This window comes from Mus musculus, chromosome 8 (assembly GCF_000001635.26).
Source record: "Mus musculus strain C57BL/6J chromosome 8, GRCm38.p6 C57BL/6J".
NCBI classification, from domain to species: domain Eukaryota; kingdom Metazoa; phylum Chordata; class Mammalia; order Rodentia; family Muridae; genus Mus; species Mus musculus.
This window is the reverse complement of record NC_000074.6, coordinates 121,090,812-121,110,885: the sequence shown is the minus strand read 5'-3', so window position 1 is coordinate 121,110,885 and position 20,074 is coordinate 121,090,812. Positions and strand designations below refer to the sequence as shown.

The window sequence follows — 20,074 nt, the reverse complement described above, 5'->3', positions numbered from 1 at the left end:
TGAGGCAGAGAGTAAAGGTCTTTCCACCCCAGTCAGTGGATGGAGAATGTTCAAGAACCTCCTAGGGTCCCCTCTCCCACTGCTCTGGGATTTTCTAAGACTCAGGCCATGAATAGCTGAGAGCTGTACTCAACCTCCCCAGTTTGGACTAGTGTCTCAAAGTGACAAGAAGATGGATTCTGGGACAATAAGATGCACATGGACTGGGCAGAGCCGGGGCACGGTGGGGATCAAGCCACTGCCTGGACATGGCACCTGCTTTACCTTTAGGAGTGACAAAGCCAGGATCACGGTCACTTTGCTTCAGCCAGGACCATCTCCAGGCCCATCGCACCCGCTGAGTCTTTGCCGTCCATCACATTATCACATTCAGGTACTTGACACGCGCGGCCCTTTACCCTCTTCCATTTTTTTCCAGCTACGCCAGTTCAGTGTGGTGGGAACTGCTTGTATCTGCTGCCAGGCCACACTACAGCAGAAGGAGAGGGAATCTGGGCAGGCTAGACGCCATGTTGTTAGGATCTCTTCCTATTTTAATTAAAAAATGTTTTGCATTTATGTGTCCGGGGGAGGGGGACACGCACCAGGTTGACTGTGCTGAGGTCATAGGGCAGCTTCCAGGAGTCAGAAGTCAGCTCTGTCCTTCCAACATGTAGGTCCTGGACTCTGAGGTCTTGCCTCATAATCCAAAATAAATAAATAAATAAATAGATGATTGTTAAAACCCTGCTGGAGAGGTGTCCTCTCCTCTTCCAGGGAAGCATGTTTAATCTAAGAGAGGGTTTCAGGGGACTGGGGGGGGGGGGCAGCCTGGTGTCCATGCAGAAGGTGCTGTGAAAAGTCCAGATCCCAGTCCTTTCTCTGAGGACAATCTGACAGTAATGATAATTCTAGGAATCAGAGGACACCGGACAGGACACTGCTCCATGATTCAGTCAGAGGCATTTGGAGTTAGAAAGGGCTCAGTCAGTAAAATGCTTGCCTTGTCAGAGGCACCCATGTTAAAGTTTAAAAATAAAAATCTGGGTATGTCAGTGTGCACTTGAAAATCTAGCAAAGACAGGCTGATTCCTGGCAGTGGGTCAGAAAACAAGCTGGGTGGCTCTTGAGGGTGTCACCAGCTTCTTCACACCTGCACACATAGGAAGCATGACTCCAAAACACACACACACACACACACACACACACACACACACACACACACGCAAGAACATGCAAGCTGAGGTGCGGTGACACTGGGCTGTACTCCTAGCACATGGGAGTTTGGGAGGTTGAGGCAGGAGGATTGTGAGTTCAAGGTCAGGACAGAGTACAACCCTGTCTCAAAACACCTAAAGGAACAGGAAGAGACAGAAGAAAGGAAGAAATGAGGGAGGAAGAGGAAGAGAAAAAGGAAGCTGGGGTTGGGGAAGGGCAGGAAAGGCAAACATTAGCCAGGCATGGTGGCTCACAACTTCACAGCCCTTGGGAGAAGAGACAAGTGGGTCTGTGGTTTCAAGGCCAGCCAGGGCTGCATAGTCAGACCCTGTCTCAAAAAAAAAAAAAAAAAAAGTGTACTAATCATTTTGGTGATTAGTGGGCAGGAAGGACTGAGTGCTAACAATCTCTAACCAACCGGGGAATCCGTGAAGATGGCACCCATGACGCCACCTTTCTCAGGTACAGGGCAGTTCAGGGAAGCCTTGTCTGTTCAAGGTGCAAAGGCAAAGCTGCAAAACAGACACTAGCTGCCCTTACATCCCCCAATCAGACAATAGCTGCCCTCACATCCCCCAATCAGAGGCTAGGATGTGTGGAGCTGAGTGGCCAGTGCAGACTTGTACATCCTTAGCCCAACAGATGCTCCAAATGCACAGTATGCTGACTACAAGCATTGGGAACACACACACACACACACACACACACACACACACAAAATCGACCAAGCTGTCCCTGACTTACAACCCTCTTCATTTCAGGAGTGCCTTTCCTTTATAAACAGTCTTTATTTTTATGTCTAACCACGTGTTCCTGGTACAATTCATGGTACAGAAAAGAAAGTTGGAAACCCTAGATCCACTCCTATAAACAGGTTTCCTTGTTAACCTTGAATTTCAAGGGATGTTTCTATAGGTACTATACATACTCGCACACACACACACAGAGCTTGTGAAGCTCAAAAGACAACTTTCGGGAGTCATTTTTCTCCTTTTACCCTGTGTGGGTCCTGAGAATCGAACTCAAGTTGTCAGGCTTAGCAACAAGCGCCTTTATCTCGCTGAACCATCTCGTCCGCCCTAGAGTGTTATATGTTCCATACGGTATAAATGTATGCGTGTTGTGTGCGTGTGTGTCTCGGGAAATCCTGGGCATCCGCGTTGCAAGGCAGTTCCAGCGGTGACCTCTGGTCCTCTAATGCGTCGGTGCTACTACTGCAGGGAACCCCAAACCCAGAACGGGAGTCCGCCCACTGCACCAACCGCGCGTGCGCGAACCTTGCGGGTCACTAGCTTCAGTGCGCAGGTGCAGCACGAAGCGCTGGCGTCTGGCGTCACTAGCGCGCGGGGACATGCTACGGGGCGTCGCTCGGTGACGTGTTAGCCATGGAGACCCAGGAGGGTGAGGAAGACCGAGGGTGATGGGGAAACCGAGGCTGGGACGGCGCGGTTGTTCCCGTGGTCCGCATGCGTGGGGGAGGACGCGGCTCGGCCTGGTACGGCTGGGACGCCGAGGCTGGCAGCCGGGAGGGAGGATCAGTCCCATCCTCGCCTTGCTTGGCTGGACAGGTTTTAGCCAGCCAGGCTGGGGAGGTCGCGCAGCGGCGGCGAGCACTCGCCCAGCAGGCACCCGGCCCGCGCTGCAAAGCGTTCTCGACAAGTGCACCGGCCGCGAAAGTAGGGAAGGCAACCATTGCTGGTCAGTGGGGTCTGCTGGTGCAAACGCTGTGATACCAGCAGGAGAGAGAGGGAGGAAGGGAGAGAGAGGAGAGAAGTGAAAGAGGAGAGCGAGCGGGAGAGGAAGGGAGGGAGGTGGAGAAGAGAGGAGGGAGAAAGGCCCAGCAAGCCTATGCGGTGACTCACAAGTCCAGTTCCACGGGAAGGGACCCAGTGCCCTCCCGCACCTGCATGCACACCCCGCCGGTTCGGTTGCTGGCGGTGCACATATACAATAAATACATCTTTGTGCTTTGTTTTGTTTTGTTTTCTTCGAGTCAGGGTTCCTCTGTGTAATCCTGGCTGCCCTAGAATTCACTCTGTATTTCAGGCTGGCCTCAAAATTTAGAGATTTAGAGCGCCTCTGCCTCCCAAGAGCTCGGATTAAAGGCTTGCACCAGCTATAAATATCAAGGAAGACAAATGTACTTTCTATACGCCTGCCTTGTGAGGTTTGTAAGGTCATTTGTAAGATTTAACAGTTTAAAGGACATGTTGGGAGTGTGGCTCAGTGATAGTGTTCTTGCTTAGCACACTTAAAGCCCCAGGTGTGACCCACTGGATCACTAACTAGTTCAAAAGATGACCTTCTAGCCAGACCTGGTGGCACACCCGTAACCTCACTATTTGGGGGCTGAAGGAAGAGCACTTAAAGGTTCAAGCCCCATTTTGATCAGAGAGACACCCTGCCTCAAAAAGGTGTGTAGCTCACTCGTAGAGAGCTTGCCTGGGATGCAGGAACCCCTAGCACTGCCGAGGAAAGACTACAGATTGATTTACAGTTGGTTTCAGTGTGTTCCAGCTTCCTAGCAGAAATGAAGGTGCTTCTCTCAACTGGCCAGGGAGCTCGAGGGAAAACTAATACTTTTGGTTATCTTAAGCTGGTCTGACTCGGTCGCAAATTCCTATGCAAGTGGTGTCACAGTGGCAGGTATAGATGTGCCCACGTGCATTATGGGATTGCTTCTTAGCAGTACGTCACAGTCCTTCCTTCTTGTAGGTGTCTCCAAACAAAGCATACGTGAACGGATTTGGGACTACATGGAATCCCATGATATAGCTGACTTTCCCCGACCCGTTCATCACAGGATCCCCAACTTCAAGGTACAGAAGTGTCCCTGGCATTGTTAGAAAGGGATTAGGCTATTTGTGCCAGTGACATAGCTCCACTGCTTTCTGGTGGGACGGATTTGGGGGGCACAGTGTGCGGAGGCAGAGTCCAGAGGGCCTGGAGGACACGTGGTGTTTGGACGGGTCCTACTCCCTTACCCCTTAGGCCATGGTCTCTGCACTGTGGCAGCTCCTGGTGCTTTTCACGGAGCTGGCCTCCCTCAGCCACTTAAGGGGGGCTTGTGAAGCCCACAGAGGGAAGCCCAGCCTTTAGTACCAGCCCTGGGCCTCAGTGTCCTAACTGTTCAAAACATAAGTCAACCCAACTATTGCTGATAGTTTGCATGGAAAATAGCTTGCCTGAAAGAGGCAGTGTAAGCCAGGTGCTGGCTCAGAGGCACCTGGCAGGTGGAGGCAGGGGGTCAGGAGTTTGAGGTCATTCACAGCTACACTGTGAATTGGAGGCCTGACTGGGCTGCAGAAAACTCTGTCTCAGAGGGGGGGTGGTGTTTGAAAAAAACCTGAAGTGCTTTGTCAAGACATACCAAGGCCCTCGTGTGCTTAAAACCAGGTATCCACCAGCACTCTGTGTTGCCAGGACTTTCTTCCTACACTGGCCTCGCTCTGGTCCTGACCGAGTGTGCTGCAGACTGTATAGCCCCTAGAGGCCATCATTCCAAGTAGTTTTGTTTCTGTGATCTGTGGGAAACGGATGGAGTGCAGGAAAGAGGGTACAGGAAGCACAGGGCCAGCTCCTGGTCTCGGGACTGAGTCAGACAAATCAAGGCCTTCGGGGCATCCTTGTCCTTACACAAGCTCCGTTCTTTGTGGAAATCCCGCAGACTCTGCCCTTGGGATTTGGGCTCTCTTCAGAGTTTTCTTCACGTAAGAACTGAGTTCTGGGTTAGCCCCTTCCTACCCTGGGCTCTTTCTGTCTCCTTGGGGGAATCTGGGCGGATGCTGGGCTGTGATGCCCAGGCCAGACCTGGCCCGTCCGTGTCTTCACAGTGACACACAGTCACGTCTACACAGGGTGCTGCTCAGGCTGCGGGGCACCTCCCACACCTGCAAGCTTTCCATGTGGCCAGAACCATTAAAGTCAACCCGGACGCTCCTCAGAGAAACGCCCGCTTCCTGGTGCTGGAGGTAAGGGTGGCACTGTCTCTGCCTAACTAGGGGTCCTACCTGGCTGGCCAGAGCATCAGAGACCTGGAAGTCTTTGCTGGGACACAGGAAGTGAAAGTGGACCCTGATAAGCCCCTGGAAGGTGTCCGATTCCTGGCACTGCAGGTAACTCCTCTTTCCTAAGCTGCCCTCAGTCCTGAAGGCTCAACTTCCATCCCACTGCTGCATGGGTGGGCTCAGTGTATTGAGCTAGACTGAGCCATGACTTCAATTCTCAACAGTCTGTTTCTTTCACTACATTGTTACTCTTCTAGTCCCTGAAACAAAGAAACCTTCTCAGTTAGAAGTCTGATACGAAGTCTCCCATACAGCAGAGTCTGGCCACATCTCAAAGCAAAAGGAGCAACCCAGCATGGACTTACACTGCTTTTTTTTTTTTTTTAACTTTTTTCATTTATTTATTATATATAAGTACACTGTAGCTGTCTTCAGACACTCCAGAAGAGGGCATCAGATTTTGTTACGGATGGTTGTGAGCCACCATGTGGTTGCTGGGATTTGAACTCGGGACCTTTGGAAGAACAGTCGGCGCTCTTAACCACTGAGCCATCTCACCAGCCCCTTACACTGCTTTATAGCATCTCTGTCAGTATGAGAAGAGAACCCGGTGTGCGTTTTAATGCTCCTAGCTCTTAAGCGACTATAACTCCCAAAGCAGGCAGAGTGATTAAAGACAGACCCGCAAAGGTGTCATGGAAGGACACAGTTAATGTAATGTTACGGTAGCTCTGCTGAGCCAAGTCTGCTGCTGTTGGCACTGCATGTCAGGCACGGGGCTTTGGGGATCCCCCTGGAACTGCCAGAGGCCATGGGGATGACTTGCTTGTCTCCCACTGCTGTCACAGCTGTGCAGGACACCTTCCACATGGTCCAGGAAGGAAGGGCAGCGATGTGGGGCTCCCACCCTGTTCCCTAAGCTGATCAGGATTGAGCAGGATTTGGCCCGTGAGACTGCAAGGAGCAGCAAGGAACTGTGGCTGATGGAGGCCACAGGGGACGGACATTCTCCTGTACTGTCACCTGCAGTTCCCTTGAGGCCCTGAGGGGAGCTAGGCAGGAGAAAGGAAGCAGCCTGGGTCTGCTCAGGTGTTCCTTAGCCCGTATCCCTTTCCTCCTGCAGTGGAGAAAGCATGCGCCCGCCCTGTAGTTGACTGACTGTCTTCTCCCTCAAAGAGCAAAAAAACACTGCTGGTCCCAACACCACGACTGCGAACAGGGCTGTTTAACAAGATCACGCCACCCCCTGGAGCCACCAAAGACATTCTGAGGAAATGTGCCACCTCCCAGGTGAGTGCTGGAAACCCCACCTCAGGGGCTGTGCTTGTGGGTCAGTGTACACTGTAGAGTAGAACACCTCGGAGCAAAGCCATGAGAGCAGACAGGGTCAGCAGCTCCATCCGAGCAGTAGATCCCAGTATTGGGGACTCTGGCGCCCTCTTGTGGTGGTTTTGGGGCTGTGCACCTGTGCTTGCTGAAACAGTGATGGTCCCCTCCGCAGAGCAGGCTGGGAAGCAAGCCTCTGTCATTTGGAACCGCTGACAGGAGCCTGATTGCCTGTCACCAGACACTTCACAGTCCTGCTAAACTGGTCTGGAAACACACTCGAGGGATGGAGAGCCAGGGTTCGCGTCTTACATACAATAACACTTGGTGGCTTTTTAAAGAACCACAAACCCTGTGTCATTTCCATATTGTCCCCTGAGTCTCACATGTAGTGGCCGATTGGTTCACTCCTTCCTCATAATTTTTCTTATTGAAAAAGTAGGGTTGTCGGGGCAGTGACCGGTATGTGAATAAAATAACAATAAATAAAATAGACTTAAAAAATTGTCTGCGGCTTACAAAAATGTGCTATAAAGATATAATGTGTGTGCACAGAGGGCTGGATTTGTGAGTGCACATCTGAAATCAGCTGCTGGGCAGGCTGGTGTGTGAGCACTGCTGGTCCAAACCTGCCTTGGCCTCGCAGCAAGACCGTCTCAGAATAAAGATAAAAAGGAAGTGTGTGTGCGCGCACGCGCGCAATAGAGTGCTCCTCACTGGAGCTCTTCTGCAGATGTGTGAGAAGCCATATCCCATCCCATCACTGAGAAAATGGGAAAAAATTTTTAAAAGAAAGACGAGGGAAAGATGAACCGCGGTGCTGGTCAGTCCCAGGCCCACAGCCCAGGCAGGGAGGAGCCTATTCCCATGGCTGCAGAGAGGGACGGCATAGAGGGTGGGTGCCTCGGGCGTGCCCAGCCATGTGCTTTAGACAGACCCACACGTCTCCGACCTGCCTCAGAGGTGCAGTCGCTTCACACTTTATGCAGCGTCTGATGATCTGGACGACTGGCCACACTTGGGAGCCATTTCCAGAAGCAAGAGTGCACAACCACAAGGGGGGACCTGCAGTGTCTAGTCTAAGGTGCCTAACCTGTGGCCTCAAGCATCCTGGTGTCCCTGTGCTGTGACTCACCAGGCTCTGGCCTGCTGGTGTGCCTCCCATTCTGTGCTCCCCAGCATTAGTGCTGTGTGACTCTGTGTGGTCAGCTCCCTCTGGCCGTCTTCCTGGGATAGGGACTGTAGGAGACACCATCTGATTATTCCCGGAACTGGCTGTCCCAGGACACTGCCTCCTGGAGTGTGGTGTGGGACTCGCACCCACTCTGCCGGCTCACGTTTCCCTTCACAGGGTGTGCGGAATTTCAGCGTCCCAGTGGGCTTGGATTCCAGTGTTCTTGTGGATCTAGTTGTGGTGGGATCTGTTGCTGTGTCTGAGAAAGGTAAGCTAGAGACAGGCTGTCTGGATGTTCCTGAAGGCTACCCTGGGCATTCCCCACTTGCCTGTGTCCATGCTGAGAGCCTGACATCAGCCCCTGTGCCGCTCACCTTGCAGGCTTTCTGCTGTTCAGTCAGTCCACATGGCAGGCTGAGTGTGATAGGGATGGGAGGGATCGAGTCTCTCTCACACCTCAACCAACACAGTGTAGAACGTCCTCTCCCAGGCCTGTGTGGAGGCCCGCTCATGGTTGTAGTGATCCCACATTAACTATTAGCAGACTGGTGGTGAACCATAAAATCTCTCTCCTGCCTTTAGTTTTGGTTTTTAAAGATAGAATGTTGCTTAGCCCAGGCTAGCTTACAGTGTCCCTACAGTTTTCTATACTGTATACTCATAGTCATTTTCCCTCATCAGGTTCCCAGGCCTCCTATCCACCTCCCTCCAGACTCCCATGCACATGTGCCACCATGTGGGACAGTGGTTCTCAACTGTGGGTCGTGACCCCTTCGGTGCTTGCTTATCAGATATTTACGTTATGAGTTATAACTGTAGCAAAACCACAGCCATACACATGTACCACTGAGGTAACTGTATGGTTGGGGGTCAGCACAATGTGAGGAACTTTATTAAAGGGCTGCAGGGTAAAGATGGTTGGGGACCTCCTGCCAGTCTCCTGCCTCTCACCTCGCCATGTAGCCTGCATGTACTGTCTGCTGTCCCTCTGTCTCTGTCTCATTCCTCTGCCTGTGCGTTTTCTTCTCTCAGGAGCTCAGGCAGGTCTCAGTCTTAGAGAGTCATCTTAGTGGTGTGCTTGCTCCTGAGTGATGCTGTGGTGGTACCCAGACTCCAGGCGAGGAGAACCCAGGTCCACACTGGAATCCAAAGGCTGCTTGTTCACTGCTGTGGTCCTATGTTCTTCTGCCTGCATGGGCCCACGGCTGTGAAGCCCCACTGCACCCAGCCTCCCCTTTCCATCCGCCTTGCCTTCCCAGGACAGGAAAACCAAACACCTGTCCCTCGAAGTAGAGCTCTCTCCTCTGTCTTCACACACTGACTTCGGTTCTGATGGCAGAACCCCCGCCTTCCTCTGAGCCAGCCTCTTAGTGCTAACGGTAGGTCTGTGCCAGGGCACCTGGCCCTGCCCACTGCTTTTCACGGTGTCTTGCTGTCACGAGAGCCCCTCCAAGTGCCAGCGTGTTCACCGCACAGGGCATCTGAGGCTCCCTCAGTCACTGTGCACTTTCAGCGTTTGGTGCCTGTGGGTTCGTGTTCCGGGACCACCGTGGGTAACGGTGGACAAGAGGAACTCCGGGATCCCATCCTCTCCACAGAGGCCTGACAGGAATCCACTTCCACTGTGCCCCTTCTCCTCCCTCAGGCTGGCGAATTGGGAAAGGGGAAGGCTATGCTGATCTTGAATACGCCATGATGGTGTCAATGGGAGCCGTCCACAAGGGGACACCGGTTGTCACAATTGTCCACGACTGCCAGGTATGTCCTGCGGACCTGTGACAGGTGTCCCTGACATCGGCTCCGGGAGTTGGGGGTCGGGGGAGACACCTGCTCCTCCTCATGCACACCATTAGAGGTATCGAATGGCGATGGGCGATGCGTGGTTCCTGCTGGGCAGGCCCTGCTGTAACCTGACTGTCAACTCCCTCCCTGCCCAGGTCGTAGACATCCCCGAGGCTCTTGTGGAGGACCACGACCTCACAGTTGACTACATCCTCACTCCCACCAGGGTCATCACTACAGGCTGTGCACGCCCAAAGCCAACGGGCATCATGTGGTCCAAGGTGGGTCATCACACGGCCGACGTGGCACAGTGCCGTAGTGTCTCTCGTGGTGTTCCGTGTGTGTCCTGGCCGCTGCCCACTAGCCTGTGTGGATGGATATTAGCTGCAACTTTGAATGGTGTAGCCTGAATCACCTCTTGAGGCTGAGTCCTAGAGTCTTACCCAGAAAGCAGTGATGGGGGGGAGAGTCACTGCACTGTGGCTCCCTTGTCGATGGTTTTCATTCTTTCTGTCTCTGTTTCTGTGCGTGTGTGCATGTGTGTGCATGTGTGTGCATGTGCAGAGGCCAGAGATCAGCCTTGGACATTCTTCCTCAGGGTATGCACCACTGTGCCCTGCGGGCTTTCCAGTTTTGGTTGGTTTTGCAGCTCTTTGGGGTTGGCCTTACGGCCTTGTGATGCTGAGCTGCCTCACACAGGGCCCTTTGCTTATTTTGTTTTGGAGGCAGGGCTCACTGCCTAGGCCTCTCAGGTAGCCGGGATAACAAGCCTACACTGCCGGCCCCAACAAGGGATTGCAAACGTCTAGGCGGCTGACATGTGAAAGTGAAACCTGCCTTTAGTTTTTGGAGGATGGAATGGTTATCGTCTGTGTGATTAACACGTAGCGTTTTCATTTCATGTGGTGTGTTGACAGAGCATATTGACCATTCCTAATTGCCAGCCAGGAAAAGCAGGTCCCATGTTAGCCTGGGCAGCAGCAGCAACCTCTCAGTCTGTAAGCCCAGATGTGAGCAGCTGGGAAATGGCGGAGCCGGTAGGGCCATGCTGGGCGTCATCACTCCCTACTCAAAACAGGCTACTCTAGAGAGGAGTGATGCCTGGCTTCACCACAGCCTGAGCATCGAGACTTGTCGTTGTCTTGGTTTGAGCTGCTCAGCTTGGTAGGAAAGCAACTCAGCGCCCGAGAGCTGACCTGTTGTGCACACTGTAGAGAGCTGACCTCATGTGCACACTGTAGAGTCTGTCTCGGAGTCACGGCTCTCAGGGTCCCCAGGCTTCCAGCCACGTTTGTGCACATGGGTCAGGCTCCTGGCTCACCGTCCAGGGCACACTGTGTGCATGTGGTGTCCACCTGCCTTCCCCTGTCTCTGCAGGTTGTTGGGATATTGTGGCCAACTGTACCAGCCAGTTAGGGCCACCAGTGGCCTGTGCGTAATAAACCCCAAAGGCCGGCGCTGAGCTCCGACTGTTTATTTAGCGAGTCGGTGGCCCTGGGCTAGGGAGGATTGTATGAGTCATGCGCTGGGTCAGACCTGCCTGGCTGTGTGCATAGGGCCAGGCCTCGCTTCCATCCTAGAGATGTTCCTAAGCCCGTAGGACTCCATCCCAGCCGCAGGCACAGGAGAAGCTCACACCCTCCTGCCCGGAGGTAGGCAGGGAATCGCCCCCTGTGCTGTGAATACCAGTGACTGCAAGAACCTTTCGTAAGCAGGTAGCCCACAAAGGAGCCCAGTTCTTTCTACTTCCTGGGCCTCCAGGGAAAACAGAGGCCTGTTCCACCCTATATGGCACATGAAGGGCCAATCTGGACAGCTTCAGAGTGCCGCGAATCTCAGGCTGACGTGGGGTCAGCTGCGGGTTGGTGACTTTCTTAAGCAATGGAATCCCAGCCGGTTCTGACAGTGCAGGCTTCTCATGCCGACACCGTGGATGCTGAGGCAGGAGAATGGCAGGTTTGGTGTCCAGACAAACCTGGGCAATACGATGAGGCCTTGTCTCAAAGCAGAAAGAAGTGGCCGTGCTGTAGCCCAGTGATAGAACGCGTGTCCTGACTGTGAGGGCCTGTGCTTCACTTCCAGGGCGGTGGAGGCTTCTCTCCCCAGAGACTGAGCTGGGCCCTCAACAGCCTTCCGAACATATGGGGTGTGGCATTGCCAGAATTCCTCCTGAGCGTGTGGGCGTGGCCTTGGTATGACTACTCCTCAGACACCCTAAGACCCCCCTGTGGCTGCTTTCTCTTTCAGGTCAGCTGTGAGATGCTTACGAAAATCCCAGTGCTCAGGAACCTCCGGGAGAGAGAGAAACAGGCTGGGAAGGATGTCACTCTCCGGGACGAGCCTGGCAGCCAGCAGCCAGCTCCAGGCCCCATCAGGAGACCCCAGGATAGACCACAAACAGGTTCTCGAGGAGGGTCCCGTAGTCCCCTGCAGGGGGCGGACACCCAACTAGCTGCCACTGTGTGTGTGGGAAACCTGCCCTTCACTACTCGTGTGCGTGAGCTGAAGAGAGTCCTCCAGGAGCTGGGGGTGGTGCCCCTGAGGCTTACCTGGCAGGGGCCACAGCACAGGGCAGTTCTACACTATACAGACTCAGCTGCTGCCCAGCAGGCCGCCTCTCTCCTACAGGGCCTACGTCTGGGTGCCAACGCCTTGAGGGTGTCACTGGGGCAGCAGAGGGATATGTGACCTGGTGAGTAACCCCCAGCAGAGGAGTAGCGCCCTTTCTGCTGCTGGGATGTGTCTGCCGTGTGACAGTTTGCCGTGTGACAGTTTGCCATTGGTGATGACCGGCTGCCGTGTGAGGCACCTGCTCTGTTCTTCCTGGGAAGGGGCCATGCTTCCCTAATGGGCAGGGATGACGGCGAGCAGCCCATCTCGACACCCAGGATGCTGTGAGCTCTGGCCCATTCCTGGTCTGGTTCTTGTGAAATCCACGTGAGGTTCTCTGGGTGCAGAAGGTTCAGGGACAGAGCAGTCCAGACAAGAGGTAGACAATGGAGACCTGTTTCAGGGTGTTCAAGGAGAGCGGAGGCCTGCAGAGAAGAGGCCGTCTCGGGGATCAAGGGCATGTGGCCGAGCAGGGTGTCCTTACGACCACTGGGAACCCACTTAGCAGAACAGGAGCGGGGAGGGCGGGCTTCTGCATCCAGAGAACACAAACTTGGAGCTCTGTTCCTGGAGACGCTGCATTGTGAGCATGCGTGATGGCTGCTACCCAGGCAGCTTAGTCATGCCATCTCTCAGGTGAACATGGCGGCTGCCTGTGTGCTTTCAGAAGCACTTGTGCCGTTGAGCCTAAGGAAAAACAAGCATTAGGTGGAGGGTTTGTCCTGTTCAAACTGCACACCTGGGCAGTTTCTTGTTTTTACCAATGGGTCTTCCACAGCGTCTATTAGCATTGTCCTTTGTCCCAAAAGGGCAGGCCTCGCTCATATTAAAGGAAAAGAGCTTGTGACACACATCTCCTTGCAGGACTCAGCCTTGGAAAACGGCTAATTCAGTAACCAGCGCTTCCAAGCTGTCAGAGGTGCCATGAGGAGTGACTGAGGGACGCAGGCTCAGGCTGTGCTGGCCTCTGTCCTGGCCTGCGCCCCCTCCCACTCCTGCCCACCAGACACTGTCCACCCCACTCTCACCTGCTCAGCTTTCCTCGGGGGTTCCGCCTGCATTTGCACCCTTGCCTTCTTATCTTCTTACCATTGATGTCCCAGTGGGACAGCGCCTGCAGTTTAGCAGGATGGAGCTGTCTGTTCTTCCTGCTGCAGACCAGCGGGGCATGAGCAACTCAGGAAATCCATGTTACGTGAGCCAGAATAATCCAGATGCATTGACACACAGTCTAAGCTGCTTGTATGTTTGTGTAAAGTGTGTAAGTGCTGAAGCCTGGGTGCCCTCAATCTAAGCCCTGGTACAGGGTGAACCCTGTCTCAGGATACCTTTGAGGTCTGGTTCTCCAGGTGACGTGACCCACAAGTGACAAAAGTCACTGTGTCCTTTGTCACTACAGTTGTATAGCACACATAATCAAAATGGATAGAAAGCTACTGTCAGATGGCAAAGTGTCACTGCAGGGTTCTGGGCTCTTCCACACTTCCTCTCATGGTTTTCTGCTTTGCCAATGTGGGGACCTGAGCAAGACCTATTTGGAAGAGTTCGTTCTCAGGGCTGCAGTCACCCTGACTGGCTAACTTTGGGTAACTGTCGCTGTGATGCACCACCAAGACCAAAGCAACTTGGGAGGAAAGGGTTTATTTCATTCACAATTCCATATAACAGTTTGTCATCAAAATCAGTGAGGCTGGGCAGTGGGAGCATGCCTTTAATCCCAGCACTCGGGAGGCAGAGGCAGGCGGATTTCTGAGTTCAAGGCCAACCTTGTCTACAGAGTGAGTTCCAGGACAGCCAGGGCTACACAGAGAAACCCTGTCTCAAAAAACAAAAACAAAACAAAACAAAACAAAAAACCAAACAAACAAACAAAACAGTGAGGCGAGGAACTCAAGCAGAGCAGGAACCTGGAACAGGAGCTGATGCAGAGGCCATGGAGGGATGCTGCTTACTGGCTTGCTCCTCATGGCTTACTCAGCCTGCTTTCTCATAGGACCCAAAATCAGCAGCAGCCGGGGATGACACCACCTACAATGTGGTCTGGGCCCTCCCACATCAGTCAATCATAAGGAAATATTTTACAGGCTTCTCTGCAGCCTGATCTTACGGAGGCATTTTCCCAATTGAGGTTCCTTCCTCAGATGGTTCTACTTTGCGTCAGTTTGGCATAAAAATCCCCAACATACTGGCCTCCTCCTGTGTGTGCTTGCCCTGTGTCCTGGCTGTCCTGATGAGAGCAGAACTCGGCCTCTGGCATGACAGACTGATGCCCTCCTGTGGGAGCTAACGAGGTAATGCAGAGAGATACAATCAAACAGCTTTCCCTGCATCCATTGTAACATCTAGAAACGGAACAGTAGGGGCTGGAGAGATGGTATAGACCGTGAGAGCCTGTACTGTGCTTTCAGAAGTCCTGAGTTCAGTTCCCTCCACTCATGTTACAAAGCTCACAGACACCTACAGCTTCAGCTGCAGGGATCTGATGCCCTTGTCTGACCTGCATGGGTACTGCGTGCACGCACACCCAAGCTACATGCACACTAGCAGTGAAACTCGAGACTGGGTGGTGAGTTTTACAGAAAGTGGCTGCAGAACCGCAGAAAGATGTCAGTTCCGACATGGCCAGCAAGATCTCAGTAGACGCTCCCCAGGGAACTAAGAAAGCAGATAGATCATCGGGAATTGTTACCCACAAGACCAGAGGTCAGCAGAAGTTGACCTATGGTCCCCCACATGCACACCCAGACATGAACGTGTAAACAGAACGAAGCCAGCTGGCAGAGGAGCCTCAGGGCAGGCACTACCCAGTGCTTGCTTCTAGGCCCTGGCTTGGATATGAGGTTTGGTTACAAGATTCAAGCTTCCAGGTGATGTTGCAGGTATACTCTCCAGTCCTGTGGCCTGTCATGGTGAAGCCACACAATACAGAAGACAGGGTACCCCAGCAGGAGAGGCCAGAGCAACAGCAACCATTGTTCTGAGGAGCGAGATGGGAGGCTTGAAGGCTAGAACTCTAGAGAAGAGGCTGCTGAGCCAAGGGGTTACTTTATAGGTCTTGGGGTTTCTGTTCTGTAGAACACCGTGGCCGAAAGTCTGTCCATATCATGGCATCTTACCTGTCCATATCACTGTCTGTCCTTGAAGGAAGTCAGGGCAGGGGTGCGAGTCAGCTGATGCAGAGAGCATAGAGGAGAACTCCTCATGGCTTGCTAAACCTGCTCTCCTGTAGAGCCCAGGACTGCCAACTTAGGAGTGGAACAGCCCTCCCGGTCAGCCATCCATCAAGAAAGGGCACCAAAAGCTTGCCCACACGCCTGCCTACTGGGGACATTTCCTCAATTGAGGCTCCCTCTTCCAAAAATGACTCCAGTTTGCGTCAAGTTGGTATAAGACCAGCCATCCCGTTTGGGGAAGGGTGTCTGTCCCTTAGGCACCCACAGACCATCCCAGCACTCTGGATGGCCAGGCCCATGAAAACACACATTTAAAGACACAGGCCTGATGGTTGTCTGTGGTCTGAGATGCAGTTTTCTGTCTTTATAGAAGGAGCCAACACAGGCTCTCCTCCCAGTCCTGGCCTGATGGTGGGTCTTGGATAGCTGGGATGCTGTTACCTGGCAACCCCACATCCCAGGCACCTGGGCCTGATGCTGTCCTCAGAGCCCCAGCAGAAGTGAGGAAAGACAGCCATGTTCCAGCGCCTTTATCTGTGCTCTGTGACTAGCACCTCAGATAGAAGATATGCCCTAAAGAGAACATCAATTTTATTACTTATGGATTTCCTTTTGTGTTCTGGGTTTTGTTTTTTTGTTTTTTGTTTGTTTTTTTTTTTTTTTGGTTTTTGTTTTTTGTTGTTGGTTTTTTTTTGTTTTTTTGTTTTTTGTTTTTTTTGAGATAAGGGTTTCTCTGTGTGGCCCTGGCTGTTCTGAAACTTGCTCTACAGACCAGGCTGGCCTCAAACTCACAGAGATCTGACTGCCTGTGCCTCCCACCACATTCAACTTCAAATTTCCAAAATATCAGAGGCTCTCTACAAAGTAGATCTGCAATTAGACCCACATCTAAGGGCTGTGGTGTAGGTGCCACCCAGTCCGTGGCACTCTTTAGTAGAAGCTGCCCTCGGACCTCACACTCCAGAGTCCCCTTTCCTGTGACTGGGAGAAAGGTGTCCCAATAACTTGAAGCACCCTTTGGAGCTTGGTGCAGCTTCCTAGGAAATGCTCCAGCCCTTCCCACCGGAAGTCATCTCCCCAAGTCTGGCTAAAGTCATACCATACTTGGCTTAACATCTGGAGACCAGTCCCATGTAGTGATGGTGCTGGGCTGCCCCATGGAGAGAGGGCCAGGTGCCCAGCACTGCCAGGACCGTGTGCCAGTTTGGAAGAGATCCCAGGCCAAGCGGAAGAGCCCCGAGGAGCCACTGAGGCAGCTGTATAAAAAACGACTTATGGTCTTAAGCCACTAAACTTGGGGGCAAATGTTTGCTTCCTTGGTGATGAATCCTATAGTCTCACCTCTCAGACGGTTATGGGCACACATAAATCAGGTGTTCTTCTGAAGAATGGCAAGTCACAGGGTATAGGAAGAGGGTGCACCGTAAAACCCCCCACCCCCATTACAATTGCGATTGAGGCTCCTCAGGCAGCTGAGTCCCAGAAGCCGAGCCAAGTTGCTCTTTACCCCCCCAGTGAGCAGGATCAAGCCAGGGGCGTTTGGCAGAAGAGAAAACCTACCCTCCCCTGTGCAGCAACGTCAGTCTTCCTACAGCAGAAGAAACATGGACTTGGTCTGTGGCATGGGCATGGGGGTCACCCAGGGTACTGGGCCTGTCCTGCATCCTTTGGTTCAAGCCTCTCACCTCTAGGCTTTGGACGCTGTCCTTCGGTGCTCCTGTGGCGGCCATGCTGGAGGTCCCAAGGACACTGGAGGTCTCCCCCATCCTTACCATGCTGCCAAACCCCAGAGAGTCTGGGTCACCCCAGGACCGCCACAGAGATGTTCAGACAAGCAGATTTAAGTAAGGAGCTGCACTTCTGCTCTCTTGCAGGAACAGGGCTGTCTCCTGTGAATGGAGCCCTTTCTTTTTCAGGGTCATAGATCTCGAGGGTTGAAATGGGAGCTGACGTGTGTCTGTGTGGAGTGGATGGATGCGCCACACTTTGGTGGTTGGAAGCCATAAGCACCGGCCTGGAGGTCTAACATGGCTCCCACCTGCAGGTCCAACAAACCCACCAGAAGGAGCAGCTTTCCAAAGAAGGGTCTCAGGCCAGAACTGGCTGAAGTCCTGGAGCCTGGCCCTGTTGAGTGGAAAAAACTGTTCCCTGGGGGAACACTGACCTGCCACAAGCAGGGGCCTTCAGGCCAACTGGAAGCCGTAGCGGCTTGTCAGAACACAGAGAACATTCAGTGGTTGAAGAATTCCAAGTCGGAGCCACACTCCGCCCGAAGGGTGGGCTGGGTTTGCAGTGTCTTCTAGCTGTGTGACCTCAGGCAACGGCTCACCCTCTCTGTGCCTGAGTTCTTTCTTAACGCTTTTGAGACTTGCAGTAGACTTCTTAGGTCACCCACCATGCACCAGAGGAGGGGAGCAAAGTTAGGAGGAGGTGGAGCAAGGAACTCCACCCAGTGGACCAACTGGAGCCCTGAACCAGCACATCTGTTACCTGCTTCTCTAGGGGCCACAGGGTCTCCATGTGCAGGGTCCACGGGCCACAAAGTCGCCTGGGGTTGGGCTGGAAGTGACTTCAACCTTCCACTTTTCTGAAGCCCTATCGTTCGTGCGACTAGGAAAAGACAATTAATTCAATTTCCCCTAAACTCTCCCAAACCAAGGGCCTTCTATAGGGTCCGCTCATCTGGGCACATATGCCTGCCGCTTTCCGGAGTTCTAACATGAACTGTAAGAAACGGACAGCAGGCGGCGCTGTCTCCTCGTGAGAGAGAGCTAGGGACAAACTCCCAGGGTAGTCTCGGAGCTTCTCAGGCAGTTTCCGAGGTTCCCTCTCCTTTTCAAGGGTTGCCTGACCTTGAGCTCTCTCCCTGTATTGACACCGCAACTAAGTATGGCCTGTTGCTACCCCCACACACACACACCCGCCCTCTGCCTACCTGTTGCCCTGCCCTCCCTCCCGTGTAGCCGGAAGGTCACACTCAGGTCCATCTGTCTGACCCAGCCCCACTACTGGAGCGAATGCTGGGGTCCAGTGAGAGCCCAGGCCTGTCAGCTCCCCCCACCCCACCCCACCCCCGTCACAGAAACCCAGAGACATCATGTGCCCGTCTAGAACTTGCTTTCCAGGACACATTCCCAAAGACAGTCGAGTTGTCCTTTTACAGGGACATCTAAGAACCTGGCATTCTTCCACATGGTCGTGACCTGGGACAGTCAGGGAACATGGGGTCCCTGCCTCCCCGGTGTGATGTCAGTAGTTTTAATAAGATGCTCAGAGAGGTTTAGCATATGGTCCCTCCCCAGGCCAGTCCTGTGTCACCACAAGGCCACTGAACAACAGAACTATGCTAGAGCAATGCGGGCTGGGTCCCAGCTGTACTGTCTGCCCTAGCCAGGCAAACAGACCACTGAAATGGCCCTGCCGGCACTATGGCTGAGTTTAGAAGGGCTAACTCCTTGCTCAGTTCAGACTGCTACACCCCATTGTCTCTCGGGTGACCCAAGCCCAGTGACATCCCTTCAGGGGATCCATGTGAGCCTTCCAGGTACTAGAAACAGCGGCAGGACCCCGCATCTGGTCTCAACAAAGCACGCACAGTCCCACCTTGGTAAGCCAACCCTTCCATCATGCTTTGCTCAAAGTGGGCGTCTTCTATATGGCCAGCCAGGTAACTGTGGACAGCAACTGGCAATGGCAGGGCTGTGCCCACCTGTCCCCTATGGAGGAGTCCAATGGCAGGCATCCACGGGTGCTCCCTGTGGGTGGATTGGGCATCTGTAGCCATTACCTGTTGGATCATATTCCTCTCTGGGCTGTCAAAGCAGGCCAGAAAGTATCACAGGCTTGGGAGCAGAGATCTATGGTACATGGCACCCTAAGAGTGAGACCCTGGTTACAATACCCATGGAAGAAAGTGGGGGGCGGGGGGGAGGAGTGGGCGGGAAGTCAGGAAATACAAGCTGGAAATAAAACTCATTGTTAAAGCTCCAGGGAGCCACCATCTTTCTCTTCGGTAGCTCAGAGTCCAGTGACTGGTACTGCAGACCCCCGTCCCCGCCCCTGGGAGGGTGCTTGCAGGAAAGAAGACCCCCTCCTCTCCTTAAGGCGAGCCCACATCTGAGAAACAGAATCAGGCAGCCACACCCTACTGCCATTCACAGCTTCTCCGGTCCTGTGTCAACTTTTGCTTGACATTTATTTCCACTGTACCAAATGGCTGGAGGAAGAAAGGGAGCCGGCAGAGAGCCCTGGGGGGGAAATAGGAATGGCAGTCTCTGTGACTCTGGGAAGTCAGAGTCCTCTGGCTGGGAGCTGTAGCCCTTCCTGGCTCAGTGGGAAAGCGGAGCTGGGACTCCCTCAACATTTCCCTTCTGCTGACAATGGGTTATCAAGATTGAAACAGGTCAAGGCTTTGGGCTCAGAAAGCCCAGGGCCTGAGCCCCAGGCCTTTATTTTACCCCTGTCCTCTCTGAGTTTGGCTTTCGTGCCTGCGGTGGGGGGAGGGGAGAGTGAAAGGGGTTGTTGTGAGGGTGGGCTTTGGTGTCCCCTGTGGAGAGGGCTGGGCTGCTGGGATAAGAATGTTTCCAGAATGCTGCCTGTTACCCTGGTCATCCAGTTTTTCCCAAGCTGCCACTGAAGGCAGAACAGGCAGGAGAGGGCAGCAGAGGCCAGACCAAGCCACCTCAGCAGGGTCTCCAGGAGTTGATCCAAGGAAGACCTCTCACTTCAGCCCTTACCGCAACTCCTGTCAAGCTGTGGGGAGGACCTGCCAAGGGGTGGGGACTCCCCTCCCTGTCTCTCCCTCA

The 20,074-nt window shown here is 53.5% G+C and overlaps 1 protein-coding gene across 18 annotated transcripts; it reads left to right on the top strand.

The window, feature by feature from the left end:
* Positions 1-2,472: 2,472 nt before the first annotated feature.
* Positions 2,473-19,258, top strand: Mthfsd (methenyltetrahydrofolate synthetase domain containing). Of its 18 annotated transcripts, NM_001372388.1 has the most exons (11): positions 2,549-2,598; positions 3,244-3,364; positions 3,913-4,016; positions 5,199-5,312; positions 6,381-6,494; positions 7,882-7,972; positions 9,350-9,462; positions 9,642-9,767; positions 11,734-11,887; positions 12,115-12,178; positions 12,961-14,281. In NM_001372388.1, the coding sequence occupies exons 3-11, from the start codon at positions 3,954-3,956 to the stop codon at positions 13,022-13,024; spliced, it is 903 nt and encodes a 300-aa protein (NP_001359317.1). In that variant the 5' UTR covers positions 2,549-2,598; positions 3,244-3,364; positions 3,913-3,953; the 3' UTR covers positions 13,025-14,281. The 18 variants fall into 18 exon arrangements, 17 of the variants coding, with proteins under 17 accessions (XP_017168241.1, XP_017168242.1, XP_030099375.1 ...); XM_006530937.3 differs by lacking the exon at positions 3,244-3,364 and having other exon boundaries at positions 2,480-2,895; positions 12,961-13,532; NM_001372389.1 differs by lacking the exons at positions 3,244-3,364; positions 12,961-14,281 and adding an exon at positions 15,640-19,258.
* Positions 19,259-20,074: the final 816 nt, after the last annotated feature.

Coding starts and splice junctions, on each gene's coding strand:
- Mthfsd (XM_006530935.4), top strand. CDS start 2,664: ATGCGTGGGGGAGGACGCGGCTCGGCCTGGTACGGCTGGGACGCCGAG. Junction 4,017..5,198: donor ACAGGATCCCCAACTTCAAG/GTACAGAAGTGT, acceptor CTGCCTAACTAG/GGGTCCTACCTGGCTGGCCA. Junction 6,495..7,881: donor GGAAATGTGCCACCTCCCAG/GTGAGTGCTGGA, acceptor TTCCCTTCACAG/GGTGTGCGGAATTTCAGCGT.